This window comes from Cryptomeria japonica, chromosome 5 (assembly GCF_030272615.1).
Source record: "Cryptomeria japonica chromosome 5, Sugi_1.0, whole genome shotgun sequence".
NCBI lineage: Eukaryota > Viridiplantae > Streptophyta > Pinopsida > Cupressales > Cupressaceae > Cryptomeria > Cryptomeria japonica.
Genome location: NC_081409.1, coordinates 300,636,970 through 300,664,385, shown reverse-complemented (window position 1 = coordinate 300,664,385; position 27,416 = coordinate 300,636,970). Strand labels below are relative to the sequence as shown.

The following is a 27,416-nucleotide window of genomic DNA, read 5'->3' as shown; positions in this document are numbered from 1 at the left end:
ATTCAAATTAAAAAGCTACATCAATGTAAATACTCTAAGACTGTTGATTGGTGATTTATAGGCATTGAGAAAATGCATGCAACTAGTACAGGTCTAACTGGCATCTGAATGATAAAGTTTAGTGTGTAGCAGTCAGTACTGTCAACATGTGCACATAACGATCACCTTTAGATGTAATTAATAAGGGTTACTCATATAATTGAAGTATCCGCAGCCCTCATCCACTAAACCTGCATGGCTGCGTGCACATGGAAGGCTTTTCTTACAATGTCAGGATTTCAGAGTGCTTCATCAGTTCTAACATTTTCAAAGCGTCCTTGCAAAATCCACTTTGTGCATATCTTGCAATCCTTGCATTCCATGGGATGGTATCTCTTTGAAGCATTATGTTAAACAGTTCACGTGCCATGTCTATGCTTCCACATTTTGGATGCATGTCTACCAGGGTATTGGCAACTACATCTGACCAATGCTTTGATGGATATCCATACCATGTTTTAAACCTCCCATTTTGGGACAGGCTGGAAAGATTCTGGCAAAGATTGGGAAATTTGATTTTACACCTCTCATTTTATAAGTCAAAGAACCAAAATGGCACTATACAATAGAGATTGCAATAGCTTCAAGTAATCATTACTTTCAGATTGTAGATTTAATGTATAGTAACTTTCATATGTTACCATATTCAATTTGGATCTTGAAAATATCATTTGGCTTAGACAATTGAGATTGTAGTGTAATATTTCATTTAATCTGCATATATGTTATTCTTATATTTCCTATTTAATGTATCCTTTAAACATTCTATAGATAGAAGCATCAATTTAATCTAGAACTTGAATTTGATGATTGCACATATGTTGCTATCAAATACAAAAACATGAATAGAATTGTGATACTATCTAATTAGCATTCATGACTAGACCTTGACTCCATTTTCTTGTTTTCTATTGACATAATCCTTGAAACTCTTATAAATGTGACTACTAATTTTATCCAAATCTTAAAATTTGATAATTATATCATCTTAAACTACAATTAGAAATTAAAAAAAAAATTATCATATAAAAAACAAAAAAAAATTCTAAAAATAATATAAAATTGTCATATAATATATGTATAATCTATAATATATTATTAAAAATAATATATTTCCTCATTTTGAAATCAACTCTAAATAGATAGCTGTCACGATTTGACAGACAGTGTCGACCACCAAATTTTGGAGTTTTCGCTGACTAGCCCTTCATTTCATTCCCAAACGACAACTTGAAAAGATGCTCTACACTCTACACTCTACCCTTCCCAAAGGAGGAAGACCTTAGTGCAGGCTGTACAGATATGGACGCCATGTTTTCTCGCCTTTCCTTTCTGATAATCATTCTCTCTTTATTTGCAGGTCACTTTTACAAATTATCAGTTCAAACTTCCCTCATAATGTAGTCGTACGGTTTTCATTTAAATGGTTGATTTGCAGGGAGAGGCATTGCAGAAAAGGCTAGGGCGCTCTTCGTATTCGGAGACTCTTACGCCGACACAGGAAATAAAGATCCATACAATCAAAGTATAAACCAGCCATGGAGAAGACCATACTGTTTGACCTGGCCTGGCTATCCCGCAGGCAGATTTTCTTCTGGAAAAATCCAGACAGACTTTTGGGGTAAACCAATCTTTCCACTCTCAAACGGTCAAAGAGCAGGTGTTAAGGGCTTATCTATGTGTGGTTGTGGTGTGTGCAGGGGATATTTTAGGGCTTCCCGTTCCCATAGCTTATGAGCTGCTGAGAAGTCACGACTGTAAAGCAACTGCAAAGAAGACTAGAAAAGGAGTGAATTTTGCAGTTGGAGGAAGTGGAATATTTCAAGCCTACGGTTTCATAACAGTAGCACAACAGGTGAAGCAGTTTAAGAAACTGACAGCAGGAAGTCACGGGTTCGAATCTCGCAAGCTCTCGCGGTCTGTAGTTCTTATCTCTGTGGCCGGCAACGACTACGGTGCATTCCTTTCTAGTAGAAACGGCTCCATTCAGGTAATTCAAAATCTAAGGCCTCTTTTCGCCTGCAAAAACTTCAGAACATTTATTTTTTGCAAATTTGTGAGTTTAATGCAGGGACTGATCGATCTGGTGAAACCTGTGGTAAGCGGGACAATCGACGCTGTGAAAGAGTTGTATGAAAGCGGACTTAGGAATTTTGCGGTGAGTAATATTGGTCCGTTTGGGTGCACGCCTCAGATCGGCAAAACATCCTGTGATTCAAACTACGATTACTTTGTAGCTCTTCATACAAGATTATTGAGAGAGGGTGTAGAAAGCCTCAAATCGGATCTCAAGGAATTGTCCATCATAATTTCAGATTTGGTGTCTGCGGTTAATCATATATTCTCCAGTCCTGCACAATTCGGTACTTCAAAATCTATGCCTTTTATTATGTGTCATGTAAATCTTCAAAACCTCTGCCTTCTGAATGATACTTGTGTTTTTTGAAATTGTGTGACAGGTTTTATGGATTTGTTCTTCCCTTGCTGTGCTATAAAAGGTGGTGTTGAAATGTGTGGAGTGGTGGACGAAATAGGCAGGCCTTTATTTGAAGTGTGTTCTAACGTGAAAGAAAAGTTTTTCTGGGATTCAGTCCATCCAACACAGCGAGGATGGAATGCGATAATGTCGTTGTACAGTAATGGGGCAAAAGAAGAGAATATCAGTATCAGTTTTATTGAGGGGGCACCAAATGTTATTGAGTGGATAGATTCCCTTGGATTTGTGGCTTACAATATCTCCACAATGTTTTCATCGAAATAAGCTTTTCATAGGAAATTTGTGTATCCTTTAAATAAATATCATGTACCTATGTGATTTCAGAACATTTCTTTAAAGATTCTCTGCAATAGAAAAGAAGAGGCCGAATTTTATTTTTCATGAGAATGAAATTTATAATTTTTTTAATGCAATAGTGCAACCCTCGGAAATGTGATGCTGCAAAAGTAGTATGGGTTGCTTTCAATGGTGAAGAACTCCTTTGGCATCAAGCATTTGTTTTTTGTCCTCAAGATATGCCGTTGATATTTTAGTCTTGAGTACGTCAAACTGGAATTAATAAATAAGATACAAATAATATTTGTATATTATGTGTAATCATTTTTATATGTATAAATCATGTCTAAGAGTTTGACATTTATAAATAACTAATAATCCCATCTTGGTGTTCAATGGGTACGCCAAGGAGGTGTGGAAGGATAATTAAAAGAAATTGGTCTATTTTATGTATATATTTGTTTAGTACATGAGATCAATTGGTGGGCCATTTATCAAATGATGTTTTTTGTGCAACAAAGGTCTAATTGGACAAGTGATTGTTTCAAATTAGCTATACATCCACTTACATTGATCCAAACATGGCTAAAATAAAACCTCTCAATTAAGAAGATCATTAGGATCATGTTGTTTTTTTTTTTGTTTTTTTTTTTAGAGAGAGAGAGAGAGAGATGCAAAAATAGACATGGTGAGATAGAGTGATAAAAAGCTCGAGATACAAGAAGATATAGATGGGGAGAGGGAGAGAGATAGAAATACAATAGAGAGGTAGAGAAACAAAGAGGAATTATAGAATAGAGATGTGGAGAAAGAGAGATAGAGAGGGAGAGAGAAAAAGGGAGAGATAGAAATATATGAGAAGAGAAAGAGAGAGAGAAAAGGAAAGGATAGAGAGAGAGAGAGAGAGAGAGAGAGAGAGAGAGAGAGAGAGAGAGAGAGAGAGAGAGAGAGAGAGAGAGAGAGAGAGAGAGAGAGAGAGAGAGAGAGAGTTGTAGATAGATGGAGAGATAGCGTAATATGTAGAGAGGGAGATATAACTTAATTAATAGAGAGGAGAGGAAGATAAGGAAAGATATAGATAGAGGGCGATATAGAGAGATAAGAGATTGATATGGAAGGAGATAAAGAGATAGGGAGAGAGATAGATAGGGAGGTAGGTATAGAGAAAGATATGGATAGAAAGAGACACAAAGGACTGAATGGGAGATAAAGAGATATAGAGATATATTGGAAGATATGGAGGGAGTGTTAAAGTGAAAAAGAGAGGAGGGGGAAGAGGGAGATATAGAGAGATATAGAGGGATACAAAGAGAGATAATGAGATAGAGGTAGAGAGATATAGATAGAAAGAGATATATAGAGGAGCGAGAGGGAGATAGAGAGAGTGATGGAGTGAATAATAGAGAGAGAAGTAGAGATAATGAGATATATAGAGAGAGGGGGAGATAGATATAAAGGGGGAAAGAGTGAGAGAGAAAGAGGGTGACAAAGAAAAGGAATAAGGAAGTATAGAGAGATGGAGAGAGACATAGAGATAGAGATATAGATAGAGATATGGAGGGAGAAATAGTGAGTGTGTGTATATGAGTGGGAAGGAAAGATATGGAGAGGGAGGGGGAGGGATAATAATAGAGAGAGGAGAGAGAAGTATAAAGATATAGAAAGGTGGAGTGATAGGGAGAAAGGGAGAGAGAGGGATAGATAGATGGAGAGGTAGGGATAGAAATGAGCGATGGATATAACTTGGTAAAGATAGAGGGAGTGAGAGAGATGAATATGTAGAGTGAGAGTGAGAAATGGAGGTAGAAAGATATAGATGTAGAGATAGAAATATAAAGATACAAAAAGTGATGTATAGAGAGAACACGAGAGATGAAGGGACATATGTAGTGACTAAGAGAGAGAAATATATAGATAATGAGTGATAGATCTCATTCCAAGTGACACCCATTAGATTCAAGTTGACAAACCAAATCATTTAATTGCTCTCTAAATAACATAGATTTCATGTTATAAAGCTACATTACTTCTTTCCAAAAAGATGATGAGAACATTCCTTTCCAGCTTAAAATAATTAAAAATTCATTAAGAAAATAATTTATACATGCTTAATTTATTTACTATTAAACTCAACATTAATTATACTTATCTTGAAATTGAAAAACTACTTTTTAATATAAATAAAATATAATATAATTTCAAATCATATAAATTTTATTATGATATAAAATTGATTAAAAAATAATTTTAAATATAAATAAATTAATAACAAATATAATAAAAAATTCCAAGGGGTTGAGCTTAACTGGTTAAAACACTGGGTTCTCACTGTGGAGGCTCAAGTTCAATTCCCAATAGGGACATTTGAAGTGGAATTCTAAGTTGTGACTCTTGGCCTTCCGTAGGATGGGAAAGGTCTTGGGGTCAATCTAATCAATAATAATAATAATAATAATAATAATAATAATAATAATAATAATAATAATTCAAAGATATGTAATGGGGATGGGGCCCCCTACTGTCTCCCCACTGGTTCATAGCTCTAGTCAAAAGCTATTCAGGATTCGACCAATTACCGAACTATATATATATATATATATATATATATATATATATATATATATATAAAATAAAAAATAATATAATATATATTTTATATATTACATCTAATTTTCTTTTAAAATATAATATTATTAATATTAAATACTAAGCCTTTTCCTATCGATGTTATTGTTATTAAGCAAAAGGTTTAGTTAAAAATCTTGGAAAAGCAAACAAAAAATTTTAGAATGTGAAAACGTTACCCAAAAATTTGAACATTGATGACCACCATTGTAAAATTGTTATTAATTTTTAAATATGTTATTATTAAGCATTGACAAAAAAATAGGTAATACATGGTAACCAACAAATAATATGTGAGAAAGACAGTAAGCCCCCACCTTTATTGACCTTTATAAGGGGTGTGATATTTGTAAACCATGAAATGAAAACAACTTTAGGCTTACTCCTATTGTCAATGAATGGAAAATGCAAGCAGACCCAATGACACCCAGTATTTCGACTATCTTGCATTGCATTCAGACAATATCATCTGTGGATGGGCAAAGTTAAATTGCTAACTTCAAATAGGATATGTCTCCAACATAAATATATATATTTTTAAATGTTATAGTTATATTTATAATTATGTGTTATAAATTTTATAATACATAATTAAATATAAATATTATAATTTGATGTTTTCTATTTTAAAGAATATAGATTAATATATAATTAATGAATAATATTTAATTTTTTTAATTACTTGTTTAGTTTATACAAAATTTAAATTATAAGAATATTTTTTAATGTTTGCTATAATTTATTTTATTATTTTATACTATACAAATTACACATACACATATTATACACACACACACACACACACACAGATATATATATATATATATATATATATCTGTGTGTGTGTGTACATACACATACACATATTATATATATATACATATGTATTTTTATATATTAGAATGTTTTTATGTTGACATAACCCATACGGGTTTTGTTCTCTCTAAAACGTGTACGGGATGTTTATTTTTATAACCCCGTACACGCTTTTTTTTCTATGAACCCCATACACACTTTTGTTTCTACAAACCTTGTACGTGCTACTAGTTACAAAACTCATACGTGCTTAGTGTGTTTAGGCTTGGATGACAAGGCTGAGGGTTGGGATTTTGATTTCCCTCCATTTCCCTCCTTTTTGATGTGTTTTGTCTTATCAAATTGGTTTCTCAACTTTGTCATCATCTGGTTTACACCTCATCAACTAGGTATTTATAAAAGTGCCACCATATTTTCACCCATCTTTTGAGCTTTCTAACCATATTTTCACCCATCCTTTTGTTGTGGTTTGGTGGTTTTCTCAACATCTAAGAATAAGAATTATGCTCATTGAGGTGTAGATCTATACATTTAATTTAAATATTCTTGATAAGTTTTTTATTTTTAAAGGTGTGTAGCCTTGTTCTTCAAATTAACACAGGCATATTGTGTCATCAATATTGGGATACACTATGTAAAGGGTATAGTTTGTAAAGAGAGAAGTGCTCATATAGAGTAATATCAATTAATTCATTACTTAAAGATTTTTTTTTTTTGGTTTAGTAGAGTAAAAATGGGAGATCCTACCAACTTCAATAATTGGTCCTTGGTTGTCCAACTTAAATATAGGTTTTGTGGATTGGCACTCTTGACACTTTGAAGACTATCCAACCTTCGAGATTTGAGATCCACAATTTAGATCACCAACATAACCCTATAAAATGACAATTTTTTTTTCTTTTTTATCACTCATAATTATTTCAAAAGAGTTAAACACAATCACATCCATGAGGCATTTTCCAAGAAAAGAATATACACCAAGTATTGACTTTTTTACTTAATTAAATTCATGCTTATTAAAGTGAAATCAATGATGGTCGTGATTTAATATTACTAAATTTCTTTTTTAGGTAACACTTATGATTTATATGCAAATTTGAAGATGCAATCCTACTAATAGCATGAAGAAAGTACAAAATAGCAACATACTACATATCATTGTATCTACTTTCTTATTTTAATTACTTCATTTTTTCAACATATGTGATTCACGTAGATCATGAAAACATGAAACTAGAGGGAAAATGTAGACGATTAAAGTGTAGACTTCATCCTTCTAACCTCTTGTTTTACAATTCTTTCTTGTCCTATCACTAATTCATTGTCCTACTACTAAAGTTTACATGTTCTAGACATATAAGATAGCATGCATGCATCCACGACTCTTAATGTCAATATCCTAGGCATACAATCCTATTAGTATGTATTTTTTAGGGTTTTCCCCTACTAGATTAGAATACAAGCATAATTTTTTCACCTAAAGAAAATCAAATCCAAATTCTTACCCCACCTTTTAAAGTTTACTACTACCAATACTAAAAATTCCCAAAATTGATTGTTGCGTATCATCTTATTTGTTAAAAAATCACAAATTGAGCACCTAGGATTTTGTTTTTAAAGGCAAGCCCCAAGAGATTAGTGATCATGAATAATTATAGCAAAGGCTCCCTTAAACGCATTATCAAGTAGATTCATTAGGCTTGTATCTGCATCAAAAAATACTAGCATCATCGTAGGTGTTCTTTGTCATTGTCTTCTACATCTCCAATCTTTTACACATTGACAAAACCCCCACAAAAGTTCCATAATTCAATCTACTCACAACAAATCCCCACAAGTTGCTTTTTGATACTCATTTGTCTTAGATACAAGTACACCCAAGCTAAATATAAGGGATCAATTATAATGATGCTTAAAACCACATAGATACCTATTATTAATTAAATGTCTTACCTATTATTAATTAGTTGATCTATATTGTATAGATCTATATATTACCTCTATACCTCTCCTCCTAAACTCCCACCAACTAAGAATGATAACTCAACAAATGTAATATATTACATTTAATATTATATTAATTGAACTTATAATTTACCAAATTCGATTATATTCATATATTAAATTTCCTAATCTTATCTTATCATTTAAAAAACCATTCTATATTAAAACATTATCATAAAAAGGGACAAATGTAATGTTCAGATTTTTTTTGACTTATTTTAATATTTACTTTCAAAATGAAAATACTCGTCACTATCAAATATTTATTTATTTATAAATGTCACTTACTCTTACGCATGATATCTGTATCTTCATTTACTAATTCCGGTCTGGTGTACTCAAGAATAAAATATCAATGGTGTATCCCTGAGGACAAAAATCTTATAAGTAACCATTAAAACAGATGCCAAAGGTGTTCTTCACCATTAAAAGCAACCTATAATATTTTATGGCAAGACATTTACTTCTGGTTTCCGAGGGTTCTACTATTGCACCAAACAAATTATTGATTTCATTCTCATGAAAAATTAAAAAGATTACAAAAAAATTCGGCTCCTGCTTTTCTATTGCAGAGAATCTTAAATGTTTAAAAGAAAAGCTGTTGAATCCTTAGGTACATGATAGTTATTTAAAAATCTACAAATTGGCTATAAAAAGCTTATTCAGGTGATAACATTGTGGACATATCGTAAGCCACAAATCCAAGGGAATCTATCCACTCAATAACGTTTGGCGCTCCATCAATAAAACTGATTGTTTTATTCTCTTCATTTGCTCCATGACTGTACAGCCGCATTATCGCATCCCATCCTCGCTGTGTTGGATGGACTGAATCCCAGTAGAACTTTTCTTCTACTTTTGAACACACTTCAGATAAAGCTCCGCCTATTTCGTCCACCTCTCCACACAATTCAACCCCACCTTTCTCAGCACAGCAAGGGACGAACAAATCCACAAAATCTGTCTCACAATTTCAAGAACAGATGTATTATTCAAAAGGCAGAGGTTTTGAGGATTTACAGGACACATAAAAAAGGCATAGATTTTGAAGTACCAAATTGTGCAGGACTGGAGAAGATATAATTAATTGCAGACACCAAATCTGAAATTATGATGGACAATTGCTTGAGATCCGATTTAAGGCTTCCTACGCCCTCTCTCAATAATCTTGTATGAAGAGCTACAAAGTCGTTGTAGTTTGAATCACAGGATGTTTTGCCGATCTGAGGCTCGCACCCAAACGGCCCAATATTACTCACCGCAAAATTCCTAAGTCCGCTTTCATACAACTCTTTCACAGCGTCGATTGTCCCGCTTACCACAGGTTTCACCAGATCGATCAGTCCCTGTATTAAACTCACAAAGTTGGAAAAAATAAATGTTCTGTTTTTTTTGCAGGCGAAGAGAGGTCTCGGATTTTGAATTACTTCAATGGAGCCGTTTCTACTAGAAAGGAATGCACCGTAGTCGTTGCCAGCCACAGAGATAAGAACTACAGATCGTGAGAGCTTGCGAGAATCGAACCCGTGACTTCCTGCTATCAGTTTTTTAAACTCTTTCACCTGTTGTGCTACTGTTATGAAACCGTAGGCTTGAAATATTCCACTTCCTCCAACTGCAAAATTCACTCCTTGTCTAATCTTCTTTGCAGTTGATTTACAGTCATGACTTCTCAGCAGCTCATAAGCTATAGGAACAGGAAGCCCTAAAATATCCCCTGCACACACCACAGCCACAGATAAATAAGCCGCGGGCTGTTTTTGAGTAGAAGGAAGATTTTACCCAAAAGTCTATTTGGATTTTTCCAGAAGAAAATCTGCCTGTGGGATAGCCAGGCCAGGTCAAACCGTATGGTTTTCTCCATATCCGGTTTACAGTTTGATTATATGGATTACGATTTCCTGTGTCGGCATAAGAGTCTCCGAAAACAAAGAACGCCCGAGCCTTGCCTGCGATGCCTCTTCCTGCAAATCAACCAATTTAAATGAAAACCATACGAGTACATAGCATGAGCAAAGTTTGAAGTGATAATTTGTCAGACTGACCTGCAAATAAAGAGAGAATGATTATGGGAAAGAGAAGGCGAGAAAACATGGCGTCGATAAGTGTAGTCGTTAGTATAGTTTGTTGGAGTTGGGATTGTTGGAGTATATTTTTTACGGTGGCCAATCACATTGCAAAATTTAATATATTTCTTTGTTTTTCTTATAGTTAGAATTTATGAGTATATTTTTTATAATTTAAATATTACTATTTATCTGTTCATCCAGTGGCTAATTATGAAAACAGTAGTTGTATAATTTATTTATTTTTATTGTTTAAATAAAGAATTATTTGATATCCAAGCAAAAACCTTTGGTTGAGTGCATATTAAATATTTTGACAGCTAAGAAATATTAATATCATTTAATGCTCATTGAATGCCTAATTGATGCATATTGTCCTCCCCATTTCTTTTCATTGTTTCCAGATGATTCTAGTTTCCTCATGATTCTAGAAGCCTTGAAGCAGTCTTGAAGCAATTTGATGCATATTGCCCTGCTTGTTCCCTGTTTCTATTCATTATTTCTCGATAATTTTAGAAGTGTTGAAGCAATTTCAGTGAGATTTTCTTCTAAAAGAAATTAAATCGTAGCTAAATTTTCCTTAAGCCAGAGCTAACTTTCTGCTTTTTTATCCATTGTTTCTGTTCATTCCAGGATGTGCTTTTCTATCCATTGTTTTCGTTCATTCCAGAAGTGTGAAAGCCTAGTTAGTATATGTTCATTCTAGAAGCATGAGAGACTGGTTAAGACTAATTAGTATTCATTCTAGAAGCATGAAAGACTAGTGGTTAGTGTATACACCTAAAAATGGTCTGAAGATAGTTAATTAAATACGCAGTTATTTGATTAATTCCCCTTCCCAATTAATTGAATTCACAAACAATTTAATTAATTTCTCTATTCATCTACTAGTAAATAAATCTAAATGATTTATTTATATAGTTCATCTCACATCCCCCATTGATTAATAAATGTCTCCCCATATTAACCAATTCTTCCAATCCCTAATTAAGATTAACAAACTCAAGTTTGTTGAGATTAATTACCCATTTTCCAATTATTTGAATTTCTAAATTCAAATGAGCACATGGCTCCTAACTTTAACCACCTAACCTAACCATCTCCTAACCTAACCCATTCAATCTAATCTTGGGTCTAACTAACCCTATCCTATCTTGCACATTCTAACCTCCTTATCCTAACCTCTCATGGTGTGGATATTCTCTCATTGAGACACATGGCACTTTTGCCACATGTCTCCTCCCTTGGACACTTGCCCTCTCATGAGCAAGGCTCCTTGACACTTGTCACCATAGAGATGACAAGTGTCCCTTCCTCCAACCTTTTCTCCAACTTCCTCAATCTTGGCCCTTGATATCTTCAGATCAAATTTGGACCATCGATTCCTGCCACCTCAGCTTTGGCCTTGGAATTCCTATAAATACCCCTCATTTTGGAGCAATATGGATCCCATCTCATTTCATCTTATGCATTGTTACTATAGGTAGATCCCATCTCATATCAATTTAGGCATTGTTACTATAGGCATTTTGCATTTCACTTATCTAGTAATTAGCTTTGGATTTATCATAGCATGTTCATCTAGGTTATTAAATCATGCATTTCATATCATCTCCATAGTTAACCATGATCAATTAGCTACTCAACTCTTGAGTTGTCATTTTGGAGGTCATTGCTCTGCTGAGAGCCCATCAATCCAACACTTCCAAGGTCCTCAAGAATAGAGGAAAATGGGACATTTCAAGGAAGGCTTATGGTTTGCATCTTTGATTTAGTTTTCAATTAAGCTTTCAATTATGTTTTTATTGTCTCATTATATGTGTATGCTTCTTATACTAACCACACTTTTAGCATCACATTAATTGGCGCCCACCGTGGGGCCTAGCCCCTTTGATCTTTAACAAGTTTGCTTGTAGGAAATTTCATTGACAGGTTGATTAGCTCTTTCGAAGTGCAGATTAGCTCTCTTGGGCTCCCAAATCGCGTTCTTGGCATCTCTTGTAGCGTTCCGACACCTCAAATGGCGTTTTTGGGAGATTCCTCAACTCTGTTTTTATGCTTTTCTGTACTTTAGCGTTTTCAGTCTATACTTCAGCATTTTTGGTATGTATGGTGGCGTTTTTGGTAGATTTGGCAGTGTTTTCAGTCTATTTGACAGCGTTTTTGGTTTGCAGAACAACGTTTTTGGTTTGCAGAGCAGCGTTTCTGGTGTGCAGAGTACCGTTCTTGGCACATATGATGGCGTTCTTGGTCAATTTGATGGTGTTTTCAGTTTTTTATTTATTTTGCAAATATTGTATATTGCATTCCTCATTTCTGCTTCTGGACTGTCATTTTCCTGAACCTAATTTGCAGATTGTTGGTTTTGTAGGTACTTATTTCACTGTGAAAGACCAGAGTTATAAACTACTTCACCGCCAAAGAATTCAATATAAACTACTAACTTTGTTTGCAGCTACGGGATTTTGCACTTATATTTGTTAAATTAGGCACATAGACTAATTACAATGGAAATAAACAAACATGTCTTACGTGTCTTAATGATAGGTGAGTATGCTCTCACCTTTCTTAGGTGATCAGAAAGCTACACTCATCCTTTGCTTTCAATTGCATATCTATAGAGGGCCTATCACAGTGGGAAAAAGTAATCACCCTGTGAGAACGACCTAAGTGAGTACAGCTGGACCTGAGCATTCCAACTCACTATAATAAATAGGTCTCTGATGATTAAAGTCTCAGAGAATGGGATTATTTGAGTTTTCTCTTTGAGATCTCTCATATCGGGCATTTTGTAGGGCCTCGCAGTCTCAATCACGTTTACATGACTACAACTTGTTTTGGTACCTTGTTGGGCTACAGGCCTCAATCATGCTTGCATGACTTCAAGGGGTAATTTCAAATGGAATTCCTGACTAAGAACTTTAAAATAGAAGCTACCCGATTCACTTCCGAAAGGGTGATAATCTTTGTGCAAGAGAGATAGTAACTCTCCCAAGACACTTGCCATATCGTGCCCCCATTAGCGTTTGGAGTCGGATAATACAGCGTTGAGAATCCATTGCGTGAGACTCAACGACTGTATTCTGATTAGCTATTGGGTGTGTACCTAATTCACCAAGCAAAGGTTTTCATTCTCAGCCAATCTCCTTAGGATAGACTGATTGATGTGTTTTTAACAATTAAAAACCTTTTGAAACAAAAATACAATCTGATTTCTATGTTTATAAGTCAAGTCAAGATCTCATCCATTGAAATACAACAAAAATGGCAAACTCAAACCTCAAATTGTCAAATTTACAAGTTTCACAACAAATTAGCTCTTTCAGTCCAAACAGTCGCACATACAGTCCAAATAGTCGCACATACGGTCCAAATGGTTGCACATATGGTTCAAACAGTCGCACCTACGGTCCAAATAGTCTCACCTACAGATTAGCTCTTTTGGTTCAAACAATCGCACATACGGTCCAAACGATCGCACATACGGTCCAAACGGTCACACATATGGTTCAAACAGTCGCACCTACGGTCCAAATAGTCGCACCTACAAATTAGCTCTTTTGGTTCAAACAATCGCACATATAGTCCAAACTGTCACACATATGGTTCAAACAGTCGCACCTACGGTCCAAATAGTCGCACCTACAGATTAACTCTTTTGGTTCAAACAGTCGCACATATGGTCCAAATGGTCGCACATACGGTCCAAACGGTCGCACATATGGTTCAAATAGTCGCACCTACGGTCCAAATAGTCGCACCTACAAATTAGCTCTTTTGGTTCAAACAGTCGCACATAAGGTCCAAACGGTCGCACATAAGGTCCAAATAGTCGCACCTATGGTCCAAACAGTCGCACCTATAGTCCAAATAGTCGCACATACGGTCCAAACAGTCGCATTTTCAGTCCAAACATCATCTCTCTTGGTGTGAATGTTAACGTTCTCATTTTTCCACATAAACTCTCCAAGGTTGAGCATAATTAGAGTTTCTGGTCTAAACAACAGAGTTCTTAGTCTAAACAATAGCTCTCTTGGTCTAAAAGGTCATCTCCTTTGGTCTAATCAACAACTCTTATGAGTTGCATATCAAATTGCTCATATTGCAACATTAAATCTCCTAATTTTTACTTGTTAGGTCTTAATACCGATTGTCTGAGTCTGAAAATCACAATGTTGGAGAAAAATTGCAATCTCCTAAGTTGAAATACTCAATTTGTTAAACCTACATATCATTATTTGAACTTTAGAGTCATTGTATTGCAGGATAGAGTTCCTGGTTTGTCTGTTAGCGTTTTTGGTCTGTATGTTAGCGTTTCTGGTGAGTATAGTAGCATTTTTGGTAAGTCTGTCAGAGTTTTTGGTCTAAACAACACCGTTTCTAGTCCAAACATCAACGTTTCTGGTCCAAACATCAGCATTTCTGGTACAAACAATAGCGTTTCTGGTCCAAACAACAGTGTTTCTGGTCCAAACATCAGCATTTCTAGTCAGTATAGCAGCATTTTTGGTTTGTCTGTCAGGGTTTCTGGTCCAAACAACATTGTTTCTAGTTAGTATAGCAGCGTTTCTGGTAAGTTTATCAGCATTTCTGGTTAGTATAGCAGAGTTCCTGGTCATTTTGTCAGCGTTTCCAGTAAACCGCATCAAAATCAGAAAACAAAAACAACCCATTTCTCAAACAGTCAAACATAGAGCGTAGGTCATATTATTGGGTCATTCAATCAGGTTATCTTCACACAAGACTCAAGAACAAGACACACAAAGGTCTCAAGTATTCACCTCAAATAAGTTAAAGATCAAACACCTTAAAGTGCAACATCACACTGTCTTTGATAAACTGATCATTCAAACATAGTTTCTCATCAAGATCTATCATCCTTTAATCATGAAACTACAACGCTTGATCAGAATAACCTCGGTCTTTATCATAGGATATATCATTCCTATTTGAACTTGGTCATATCAAAAATTCACAAAATTTGCACTCCAAAACTAAGATCGAAAAACTTGCAAACAAGCAAATACTTAAAAAAAAAAAATCATTTCCTCAACAATTGATCACTTATTGTGACACATTAAGCAAGATTTAATCACAAAAACATTCAAAACACAATGCCCATTTTAATTAAAGCGTAGAGACATAAGATCGCTGAAACATTGGAAATACCTAAAGATCATAGAAACATGGCATACCAAAGCAAAAGACAAGAACACATAACAAGCCAACATATTAGAGAAATCAAACAAATCTAGAACCAAAATCCAACCATGTCAAAACTTAACAGGGATTCAAATACATATCCAAAGAAAGGTGGCTCTTTTATGCAACTATTAAAAGGATCCTTAAAAGATTTGGATGAGAAAGATCACAATCGCACACCTATATCAAGCAATGGTTCATCCCCCCATAAGAAAATTGACTCTCCAAAGGCATCTATTCTGACACTTCTTAAAAAAGTGCAAAAACCTTCCATAGCATCCTCACCAAATAATACACGCAAAGATGATGCTCCCCAAGGGATATCCATAATGGCCATCAAACCTATTTCAAAGGATCCTATTCAAAGCCCATCTACTTCATATCCAAGCATTGATTCCTTACAACATCCCCATAGCGTTTCCTTGCAAATTGAAGTCCTCATTCATAAAACGCTCATTAAACGTGTCCTAATAGATGGGGGAGCTAGCTTAAACATTTTCTCTTTGAATCTTGTTCGTGCTCTAGGTTATTCTGAAGATGCAATTGATTCCCGAAAAAAGATCACTATCAAAGCACATAATGAAGAAGTGCATTCCTCTAAAGGAATTGTGATGTTACCCATCAAAGTGGGACCTTTGCAGAAAGATACACCATGCCAAGTTCTAGACATGGAATTGCCATACAACATACTCTTGGGAAAACCATGGATACATGATATGCAAGCTATACCATCAACATGTCATCAGTGCTTAAAATTTCCCTACAATGGGGAGGAAATCACTATCTCAACAGACTCAAATCCATTGTAGTGTTGGAGCAATCTAAAACCGGCTCAAGAGGTCATAGTTCCACATAACAGAGAGGCAACATATTCAAGCACACAATCCAAAGAACAATCATTTGCATCAAATCTATCAAGCATGGAAAAACAAATACAGCTAAAAGATCAAGGGAACAAAGAATATTCATTATCATGGAACAACAAACAAGAGCAACTTGAAATTGAAAGGGAAGAAGTAGATGTGGGTGTTGATGTAGTTCACACGTATGCAGAACAAACATTAGGAACTAGCCTACTTGATCAGAATCACATACGGCTAACATGGACTTAACCGAGGACGATCAGGATTTTCTTGTACGAGGTCATTCTGATGAGAGTATCGTCCTAGACATGGAAATACCTACTGAAAGCTCTAACATCTCTATTAGGACTCCCAATATCTCTAAAACATATCAACTTGAAGATCTTTTATCCTTAAGCTATCCTGGACCTATGGACTGGGAAAATGAAGGACATACTGACATTGATACCTTACCTAATGACCATGCCATATCCTTATGTCTTAATGAAATCCAACCTGCAACAACTTTCACTAGGGATTCTGCTAATGTATCTTCTAATCAAGTGGGTGCCAAATCTCCTAGTCGCAAAAGTGAAAATCAAGAAAACAATATCAGGTCTAATGCTGAAAACCATTTATTGGCAACATTGGACCGAGAAAAAGTAAAAATAAAGGACACATCTAATGGTGAAAACCTCCTCGAGGCATCGAAAGATGGGAGATTTGACACCTTACAGGTGTACTATCAAGAGAAGTCATCTATCTTAATGGAGCCAACAGTTATCATTGACACAATTGATCTACATCCAACAGCAATATCTTTATCAGAACCAGCAAGGAAAAGATATTTGAAATCCTTCAAAAGATGGCAAATCAATTTTACCCGGTCATATGCAGACATTCCAGTCTAGGAGAAAACATCAATAATAGAACACAACATGGATCAAAAGTAGACATCAATAGAGGAACACAACATAAATCAGGAAAAGACATTCTATTTATCAAAATGGCTACAAAATGGAACATTAAACAACTCCAAGTCTTTGGAGAGCCTCGGCTCATCATCAATCAAATCAATGATGACTATCAAACAAAAGAGGAAAAGTTGATGCCTTACAAAAAGATGGTGGATGATATCAAGAAATATTTTGTTGAAATCACTTTTGAGCAGATTCCCAGAAATGATAACAAAGCAGCAAATGCCATGGCAACACTTGCTTCTTTATTACAAACACAAGAAAATCAAGAGTGTTATGAATTCTTGGTTGAGGCGTTGTCATACCCTTCTCATAATTGTTTGGATTCCCAAACCATCTACCAACTTATTGGACACGATTCCTCCCACTATGGCCAAACTTACACATACCTGAGAGATGACACCTTACCTCTTGACCTATCAAAGAACCAAAAGAGAAACTTTATTCGCCAATCCTCCCATTATACTCTCGTCATGGATACCCCATTTAAACGAGGTCTAGACGGTACTCTCTTAAGATGTCTCGAACAAGAAGAATCTGAGAAGGACTTAAATGAAGTCCATAACGACATTTGTGGCACTCATTCAAGTGGTCTTACCCTTCGAAAAAACTCATACGCTTGGGCTATTATTGGCCAACTATGGAATGAGATTCTTTTCAGATAGCTAGAACATGCAAACAATGTCAGATCCATGGAAATTTGATCCATGCACCAACACAAGAACTTCATGCTTTAGCAACATCTCGGCCTTTATGCCAATGGGGACTTGATCTATTACTAAAGGAAAATCCTCGAAACCAGTCAGATTGAGAAAAGAAGGGAAAATTTGAACCAAATTGGTTAGGTCCATTTGTGGTCACAGCAGTATTTGGATTAGGAGCATATTAGATATCGACACAAGACGAAGATCAGCTCGAGGAACCCATCAATAGCATGCATCTGAAGAAGTTTTATGTCTGAAAAATCCAAAAATAGGGAAAAATAAAAAAAAATCAAAAACAGTGAAAAATTAGAAAAATCCTAAAAAGTGAAAAAGCAGAAAATAAAAAAAAATCAAATATAAGAAAAAGTGCAATAAAAACAGATGGTGAAAACCTGGCAAACATGCACTATCTGTTGGCTAGCTCTGCCATCTATTGGTTCGTGCTTTCTTCCACTTGCATTCATTTCCATCAGCATTGTTCATATTCATCATAAAGCCTTTTGTACATATGCAGGCATCCTAGGTGATTTCTCATCATGGTTTGGATCATTGAATATATCATAATAAGCCTTGTTTCTAGACTGGGGCAAAATCCTAAACCTAGCTGGGGGCAAAAAGTTTTGATCATTTTGAGCTTAATCAAAGCAGGTAGAACAACAGTCAGACAACGCTTGTCAAGTGAAAAACTAAGATACATCCAACATTGAACATAAGATCACATTGTCAACCATTAACTATCACATATCAATCTAAACATGACAAAACACATATCAGTGGATGATATATCTTGACTCATGATATTAACACTTTTGCAATAATGGTTCAACTATTTTATTTGGATTTTCGCTATCATGATTTCTGAGTAACTCCAAGATGTCTTTGACTAGAGGAATGAGGAAGGAACATGATATTTTTCTTGTCTACTGTCTATAAATTAATCATTAATATGTGCAAAGTTGTCTAAGGAAAGATCATCAGAATATCATGGAAGACATTTCGGACTTGCATATAGAAATGGTTAATACTGCCTGTTTTACGCAAGCAACACTTTGGTCATCTTGGTTCAATTATACCTTGATGCTTGTGCTAACTTGCAATATCAAAACCTAGGAAAGTAGTGCTCAGGTCATCATGGTTTAATTATACCATTGATATTTTCACTCACTTCCCACATTTTAAAGGCTCAATGATGAAACAAAGCAATGACTTCATGACCGGTCCGATCACTGCATTGCATTTCATTTTTTGCATTTGCATTTAGCTTGCATTTCATTCTTGCATGGGATCACAAAAGCTCATCTTATCCAAGGCCAAATCTATCGCAAGAATCATCAATGTATCATCATAGGTGTATACACAATCAGAACAAAGGCTCTCATCTCTCCAAATATTGTTGACCCAATGCAAATCTTATGCTACCCCCTCAAATATGAACCCACATCAGCATCTAAATCTTCCTACAACAGGATATCAACAAAATGTCAGTTCTCCATCTCATCTAATCCTATCTATCAGGTTTTATATAGGATGAATCTTTCCTGGAACCAGACGTTTTGATCAAGTCTTATACAGGATATATCATTCCTGAAACTAGATGCTTTGATCATCTTTGTCTTATACAGGAGGTGCCATTCCTAAAACCAAACTTGATCTTGATCTCATCAATCCTATCAATTCAATCAAATTCTATCAATCATCACATCAAACCACATCAAAGTGATCGAAAAAATCGCACTTTCATCAACCACAGCTGTAGGAATCATCCAATAGTCTATCGGGAAATCAATTTCGCAAAGATCCAAAAAACTCCAAAGGTCAATTATCTCAATTGATCTCCCGAGGGGGCATCATCGTACCACATATCTATCAATCAGCGTCTGGGGCATCATATCGGCATCATACCATCTCAAACATCAAATCCACATCATATCGGCATCCTATCATCTCATCTCAAACATCGAATCAACATCATATCAAAATTTATCATCTCCAAGATCGAAACAACATCATATCGAGATTTATCATCTCCGAATCAAATCAGTATCACATCAAAACCAAATCCGCATCCAATCAAGATCGAATCTGCATCCTATTGAAATAAATATCAACAACATCATCAATCAAGTTTTCTTTGAACCAACACGTTGTCACACATCGCTTCAAAGAGGGGCAAAATGTATACACCTAAAAATGGTCTGAAGATAGTTAATTAAATACACAGTTATTTGATTAATTCCCCTTCCCAATTAATTGAATTCACAAGCAATTTAATTAATTTCTCTATTCATCTACTAGTAAATAAATCTAAATGATTTATTTATATAGTTCATCTCACAGCCCACATTGATTAATTAATTCTCAATTAATTAATGTCTCCCCATATTAACCAATTCTTCTAATCCCTAATTAAGATTAACAAACTCAAGTTTGTTGAGATTAATTACCCATTTTCCAATTATTTGAATTTCTAAATTCAAATGAGCACGTGGCTCCTAACTTTAACCACCTAACCTAACCATCCCCTAACCTAACCCATTCAATCTAATCTTGGGTCTAACTAACCCTATCCTATCTTGCACATTCTAACCTCCTTATCCTAACCTCTCATGGTGTGGATATTCTCTCATTGAGACACATGGCACTTTTGCCACATGTCTCCTCCCTTGGACACTTGCCCTCTCATGAGCAAGGCTCCTTGACACTTTTCACCACAGAGATGACAAGTGTCCCTTCCTCCAACCTCTTCTCCAACTTCCTCAATCTTGGCCCTTGATATCTTCAGATCAAATCTTGACCATCGATTCCTGCCACCTCAGCTTTCGCCTCAGAATTCCTATAAATACCCGTCATTTTGGAGCAATATGGATCCCATCTCATTTCATCTTATGCATTGTTACTATAGGCAGATCCCATCTCATATCAATTTAGACATTGTTACTAGAGGCATTTTGCATTTCACTTATCTAGTAATTAGCTTTGGATTTATCATAGCATGTTCATCTAGGTTATTAAATCATGCATTTCATATCATCTCCATAGTTAACCATGATCAATTAGCTACTCAACTCTTGAGTTGTCATTTTGGAGGTCATTGCTCCGCTGAGAGCCCATCAATCCAACACTTCCAAGGTCCTCAAGAATAGAGGAAAATGGGACATTTCAAGGAAGGCTTATGGTTTGCATCTTTGATTTAGTTTTCAATTAAGCTTTCAATTATGTTTTTATTGTCTCATTATATGTGTATGCTTCTTATACTAACCACACTTTTAGCATCACAGTTAGTATCTATTTTCATTTTGAAAGAATATTTTTCCTTGCTTGTTGTAAACTAGAGCCAACTTTCTGTTGTTTGCTATTTTTGTTCATTGTTTCAGATGATTGTGAAAGATTGGTTAGTATCTAATTTCATTAAAGAATTTCTTTTCTTGTAAGCTAGAGGAAAAATTCTACTTGTTTGTTGTTTTTGTTCATTGTTTCTGGATGATTCCAGAAGCAACTATTTTTGTTGACTATTTCTGGATCATTCCAAAAGCAACTGTTTCCGGATGATTCCAGAAGTGATTGTTTCTGGGTGATTCCAGAGCGACTGTTTCTGCTGATTGTTTCTAAATGATTCCAGAGCAACTGTTTCTGCTGATTATTTCTAAATGATTGAAACAACTGTAGTGAGAATGAGAGAAACTTGTTATTAATATTTGTTTTCCTTCTGAAAGAATTATTTTCCATATTTTCTATTTGTTTTCCTTATCAAAGAATTTTTTTTCCTTCTTAAAGTAAGTCTAGCTAAATTTTACAAATGTCTAGTGCTTTTTGTTTCTGATTTCTTGATTTTCTGAAATGAAGTATTAGATCTTAATCTATGGTCATCATATTTTTTTGTTTGTGTGGTACATAGAAAAAAAGAAATAAGATTGAAATGTTGGGAGAAAATGGTGATTCCCAAAATAAAGGCTGTTGTGGGGAAAAGCATTATAACAATTTTACTTCATTTCAAAACCAAATTTATATTTGAACAATAAATATATTTTGTTGCTTCTAGAAGGTTTTAGTCCTCGTCTAATTTTGTGTCCCTAGGGAGTTTCTTCTTGCATAATTACCATTACATGGAAATACACATTTATCTGTAAAAGAATTTGAACGGCTTCATTTTGGTTTATTGACAATTCCTCCATTTTTCTAAAAACCAAATTGCGAACAAGAAGGGCAATGGCTCTCCATTTCTACAGGATATCATGAATTGGCAAGAGTTATGGGTACTCTGTAAACATCTTTTATGGAGACAAAATAAATGCAAGAAAATTTTCCTGTTTTATACCATGATATTTTTGACGGTATGCTTTGTATTACAGATTTTTGATTTTACTAATTTATACCATGATATTTTCTAGGGTATGCTCTGTATTACAGATTTTGGGTTTTAATTATTTATATAGATTAGAATAACTAGTAATTTAGATGGAGTCAAGTTCCTTGTGAATTTGAGAGATCTCATAAATCAAAATATAAAAAAATCTTTAAAGTTTGTTAAGTTCAAGGCTGAGGGAGAGCTCTATCATGGTGCAGGACCATGCAAATGAGAGACCTGGTTGGATCTACCTAATAGTGGTCGCAATGGTTCCTCCTTTCTTTTATTTGGAAATTTGGGCTTCTAATCAGGTAAGAATGACAATACTAATTTCTAAGAATGCCATTTGGAATTATCATTTGGACTATGTCATCTATGGCCACTTGGCTATCTAGGGCTTGCAATTTAGCAATAAATCATGATGTCATTGTGGTCTATTAGGACCCATTCTCTTTGTTTACATCAATATTGGTACATTGATTTATGATTATAATGTTCAAGGGTACGACATAAATAATAACTCAAATAGAGTGGCACTTTGATCACAGTACAAGCCTATGTTTATGATATAGAGATTTATCTGATAAGTAGGTCTCAAATTAAATTATACCCTTTTCAAAAGAAAAATAAATAAGAAATAGTGAGTTTTTTTAAGCTTTGAACATACATATATAAAAATACAAATGCCATAAACAAAGTATATCACTTTGGAAAGTGGATGTTGCTTTTAAGGCATACATGAATGAAATTGTAGTTATAGTCCAATAATACAAAATGGGTACTCAAATTCAAGATAAAACATAAGTTCATTTTTAGAAGTGCATATTGAACTTACCAAAATGGGAATAGGAATCAAAGTAATAATCGACACTACTCTGATCAGAGCCAATAAAAAATGTTGTCCTTTGATAAATTTTCAGTGGTAGTAGCAATCATGGAAGACTCATCCTGGCCTTGTACTATAATTCTCATACAATTGTGAATTGGAAACCCAAAATTCCTCAAACCAAATTCAATTCTGTTACAGAAACCAAATATTCCTCATACAATTCTACAGTGGAAATCCAAAATTCTTCCTCATACAATTCTATAGTGGAAATCCAAAATTCTCGAACAACTCTGAATTGGAAACCAAAAATTCCTTGATCATATACATTATATAATGCCCAAATAAAAAAATAATAGAGATTAATTAAACACTTTAAAGTAAAACTTTAAAGAATTATCATCTTTGAAGCCTTGACAATTAATTCTTAAACATAAAATCTAAGAAAAAGGATGAAAGATAGACAAAAAATTCCCGCCTTTTTATCCCTGGCATCAAAAGTCCTCATATCCATGCCAGTAAGAGATGCACACATGACCATTCTAGGCCTCACCTTTTCATAATTTCTATCAATCAGTTCTCAAGAAGGCAGCCAAAATGCTACCTCCAGCTCCAACAAATCTCTCGAGTTTCAGCAAAATCTCCTTCAAAGTGAATTATAAGCTTATCATTTTCAAGCTTCCATGAAACTTCATAACACACATCATCCACAGAGTTGCATTCTAAGCATGGGACATCACATCCTCTATCCATTTTCATGTGCAGTATGTTGCTCTAGAATTTATAAAACTATGGTAAAATTAAACTATTTTTCAGTCGTTCTCCATGTCAGTTGGCTTATGCACATAAAAGTAGAAGAAAATGTCCATGTGCAAGATAGAAAAGGCATGCAAATGAAGTACATGAAAAATGTGGAAGCATAGACAAGGCATTGCTTGCATGTCTAGCTAAGAGTTCTTTTTAACATGCGGAGAAACAAACATGCCTTTTGAACATGTAATAACACATTAAAATTTCAATGTGCATATATTCATATTTTTTATTTAACTTCACAATTTTAAATTCATTCTTTATGTATATTTCTTACAAGTTATCAATTTTAAATTCATTTTTTCTGTATATTTCACACAAGTTATCAATTGACATACATAATCTATGTTATGTTAATCATATATTTACTTTATTTCCAATTCTTTCCAAGTTCTTCAGTCTCTATCATGTTACATGCCAATAGTCCATGAGTATGTTAAAGGCCATGCTCATTAAAAATATCAACATAAAGACATCCATGCTCATCTTTTCATGAGTTAAAAAATTTCATGATTTCTTTACATTTACTCTATTCACTTATGTGCAACTGTTGAAATATTTGGTACAACATAGCAATACCTCTCCAACTCATGAAAAAACTAAATAAAGTAATTATTTTAATTTAATAGTCTTTTTTGTATGAATGATTTTACTAGTTGTGCTAATTATTAATAAGGCAATGCAAAATCTAGAGAAGCTATCCCCAAAAGTGCAAGAACATATGAACTTAGGAGGTTCTTTATCTTTAACCCTTTTGAAGTATACAACTCTAAAGTTGAAATTACTTAATTTGTAAACATTGTATGTAAGTTATTTGACTCGTTGTTTTCTAAATATTGATGTTCAATTCTTAGCATTTTGGAATATTCACAAGCTTTATTTTGAAAATCATTTATTTGAGTAGTATTGACCTAATCTTGTCATCTTTGTCATGGACATTAATGGTTGATTGAAATGTGTGCCAATTAGGTTTGAATCTTTGCCAAATGGATTTCATCTCAATGTTGAATTGCCCAAAATTTGTTGTGCAACAAATCTTGTGAGCTATATGTAGTTAGTTACAACTTCCTCCTATTAGATTTTGCAATGATTACACTTGCTGCTAGGATGGGATTTTGTTGACTCACTTCAACCATGGTTTTGATTCCAATACACAATTTGGCATTACCTTACAATTAGTTCAATAGAATGTAATTGTGTGACAAATTTAACAATTGGGACCTATATCATTGCTTTAAGTTGGTTGTCTCAGGTTATTGCAGTATATGAACGGATTAGGATCACCGTTAACTATTACTTCCACTCCATTATGAGGAAACTTAATGCATTGGTGATATGTGGATGGGACGGCCCTCATTTCATGAATCCAAGGACGTCCTAGAAATATGTTATAAGTGAGATCTAGATCCAAGACTTGACAAACCACATCCTTTGTAACTGGCCCAACTCTGAGAGGCAAGGTGACTGTGCCCTTGGACGAACGTTCTTCATCATCATATGCCTTGATGGTGATTTGATTTGTAGAATTCACAGCTTTATCAGAATATCCCAATTGTTTAATTGTACTCAATGTACAAATGTTTAGACCAGCTCCCCCATCTATCAGGACTCATTTTATTTGATGTTTGTGTATGAAGGCTTCAACGTGTAGCGGTGCATTATGTGGCTGACTTACGGAGGCGTCATCGGCTTCTGTGAATGTAAGTGAATGTGGAACGAAAAGGTATCCCACCATGGCTTGAAACTGGTCCATGTTCAGATTAGTAGGAACGGTAGTAACTCTCAATATTTTGTCAAGAATGGATTTATGAGCGGGGGATATGAGTAAGAACTCTAGGATGGAGATGAGCGTGGGTGTCTTCCCTAACTGTTCTACAAGGTCATACTTAGGTTTGGTTGATGAAGAAGCAGTGTTTTTTGTTCGAGCACCTTGCAAAGTGATTTTACCTCGGCGGGTTGTGACATTACATTTAGAGTTAGGTTCGGAAGAAGATCCAACACTTTTTAGGACAATCCTGGGTCTCCGAGTAGAATTCTCAAACATTTTGTCCTTGATGATAATGGTAGAGACATAGTTGTCCATCGAGATGTGATTGATGGTTGAATCATAGTCATAGGATGCTCTTGTATAGTTGGTTTGGTCATCCGTGGCTTTAGCTTTTCCCTTGTCATGTTTTGGGAATGGTTCCTTAAACATTTCATGTTCTTGATTGGATGAGTGCCCTTCAATCTCAATTTCACCCCTATCAATGAGATCTTGTATGATGTTCTTCAGTCGATGACAATTTCCTGTCTTATGACCCTTGCTCTTATGAAATTCACAATACTCATCATCATTCCACCAATTTGGTTTAACCTTTGGTGCATATGGAGGAAAATCTGGAATTGTGATTACCTTGTTTGCCACTAGCTTTTCAAAAACTGACTCAAGTGGTTCTCCCAATGGAGTGTACTTCCTTCATGATCTGGAAGTTGTTTGAGTATTTACTTGATTGTTTGTAGAACTTGATCCTGAAAAGATGAATTTGGGTCGCACTGTGTTGGCATCAACAACACCATCATTGACTATGTTCTTGTTTTTATTCCAAAGTCTTCGCTTGTCTTTTCCTTTAAAGTCATCTTTGTTTTCCTTGAATATCTTAATGACTCCTTGTTCAATTAGGACCTTTTCTATTGCTAAGCCTTTTTCAATGACGTCCTTGAAGGTGGACAAACAAGCTTTCCTTAGATCATAACCAATCTCTTTGTTAACATTTTGGGTGAACATCTCTACCATTTGTTTTTGTGGAATTTCACAAGAGCATCTGTTGGCTAGATTTCTCCATCTTTGTAAAAATGATGCAAAAGACTCTCCCTCTTTTTGCTTGGTGTTGCACAAAGTAGTGACTGATATGTCTGTCTCTATGTTGTATGAGAAATGTTGAATAAATGCCTCTGCTAGATCACCCCATGACTTAATACCAGGTGGAAGTTGGGAGAACCATTCCATAGCTTGATCACCTAGGCTTTGTGGGAATAATCTCATCAAATATGTCTCTTCTGCTGCTACCTCAATGCAGGCTATGAAAAATTGTCTTATGTGTGCCTTAGGATCCCCTTTTCCTCTATACTTATCAAATTTAGGCATCACAAAGTGTGTAGGAAATGGAGGCATTGGAATGCTTTTGTCCAATGGATAAGGACATATGTCTCTCATTGTGTATGTTGGCTTTCGTGTATTTATGCCCTCCATTTTCTTTTGTAAGTCCCTGATTTGTTGCTCCAAATTGCTCTTAGGTGGAGATCGACTTCTTGGACCATACCCCATGCTTGAGGCACCAATTGGAGGAGGAGCATGTTGCATATATGGATGATATTGATCATACACATGTTCATATGGAGGAGGTC

The 27,416-nt window shown here is 34.9% G+C and overlaps 2 protein-coding genes across 2 annotated transcripts in view; one reads left to right on the top strand and one right to left on the bottom strand.

Annotated features, from left to right (window-relative positions):
• Positions 1–1,274: 1,274 nt before the first annotated feature.
• Positions 1,275–2,989, top strand: LOC131045826 (GDSL esterase/lipase At5g03610). Its single transcript, XM_057979483.2, has 5 exons — positions 1,275–1,399; positions 1,478–1,660; positions 1,740–2,029; positions 2,111–2,402; positions 2,499–2,989. Exons 1-5 carry the CDS (start codon positions 1,342–1,344, stop codon positions 2,798–2,800), a joined length of 1,125 nt encoding a protein of 374 aa, XP_057835466.2. The 5' UTR covers positions 1,275–1,341; the 3' UTR covers positions 2,801–2,989.
• A 5,926-nt stretch (positions 2,990–8,915) lies between these two features.
• LOC131045766 (GDSL esterase/lipase At5g03610-like) overlaps positions 8,916–27,416 on the bottom strand; it is a 65,667-nt gene continuing 47,166 nt past the window's right edge. Inside the window, exons 2-5 of the mRNA XM_059220612.1 lie at positions 10,105–10,221; positions 9,685–9,974; positions 9,312–9,603; positions 8,916–9,217 (exon numbers count right to left, since the gene is read on the bottom strand). Of these exons, the coding sequence (XP_059076595.1) occupies positions 8,916–9,217; positions 9,312–9,603; positions 9,685–9,974; positions 10,105–10,221 (1,001 nt within the window). The remainder of the gene's footprint in view (positions 9,218–9,311; positions 9,604–9,684; positions 9,975–10,104; positions 10,222–27,416) is intronic.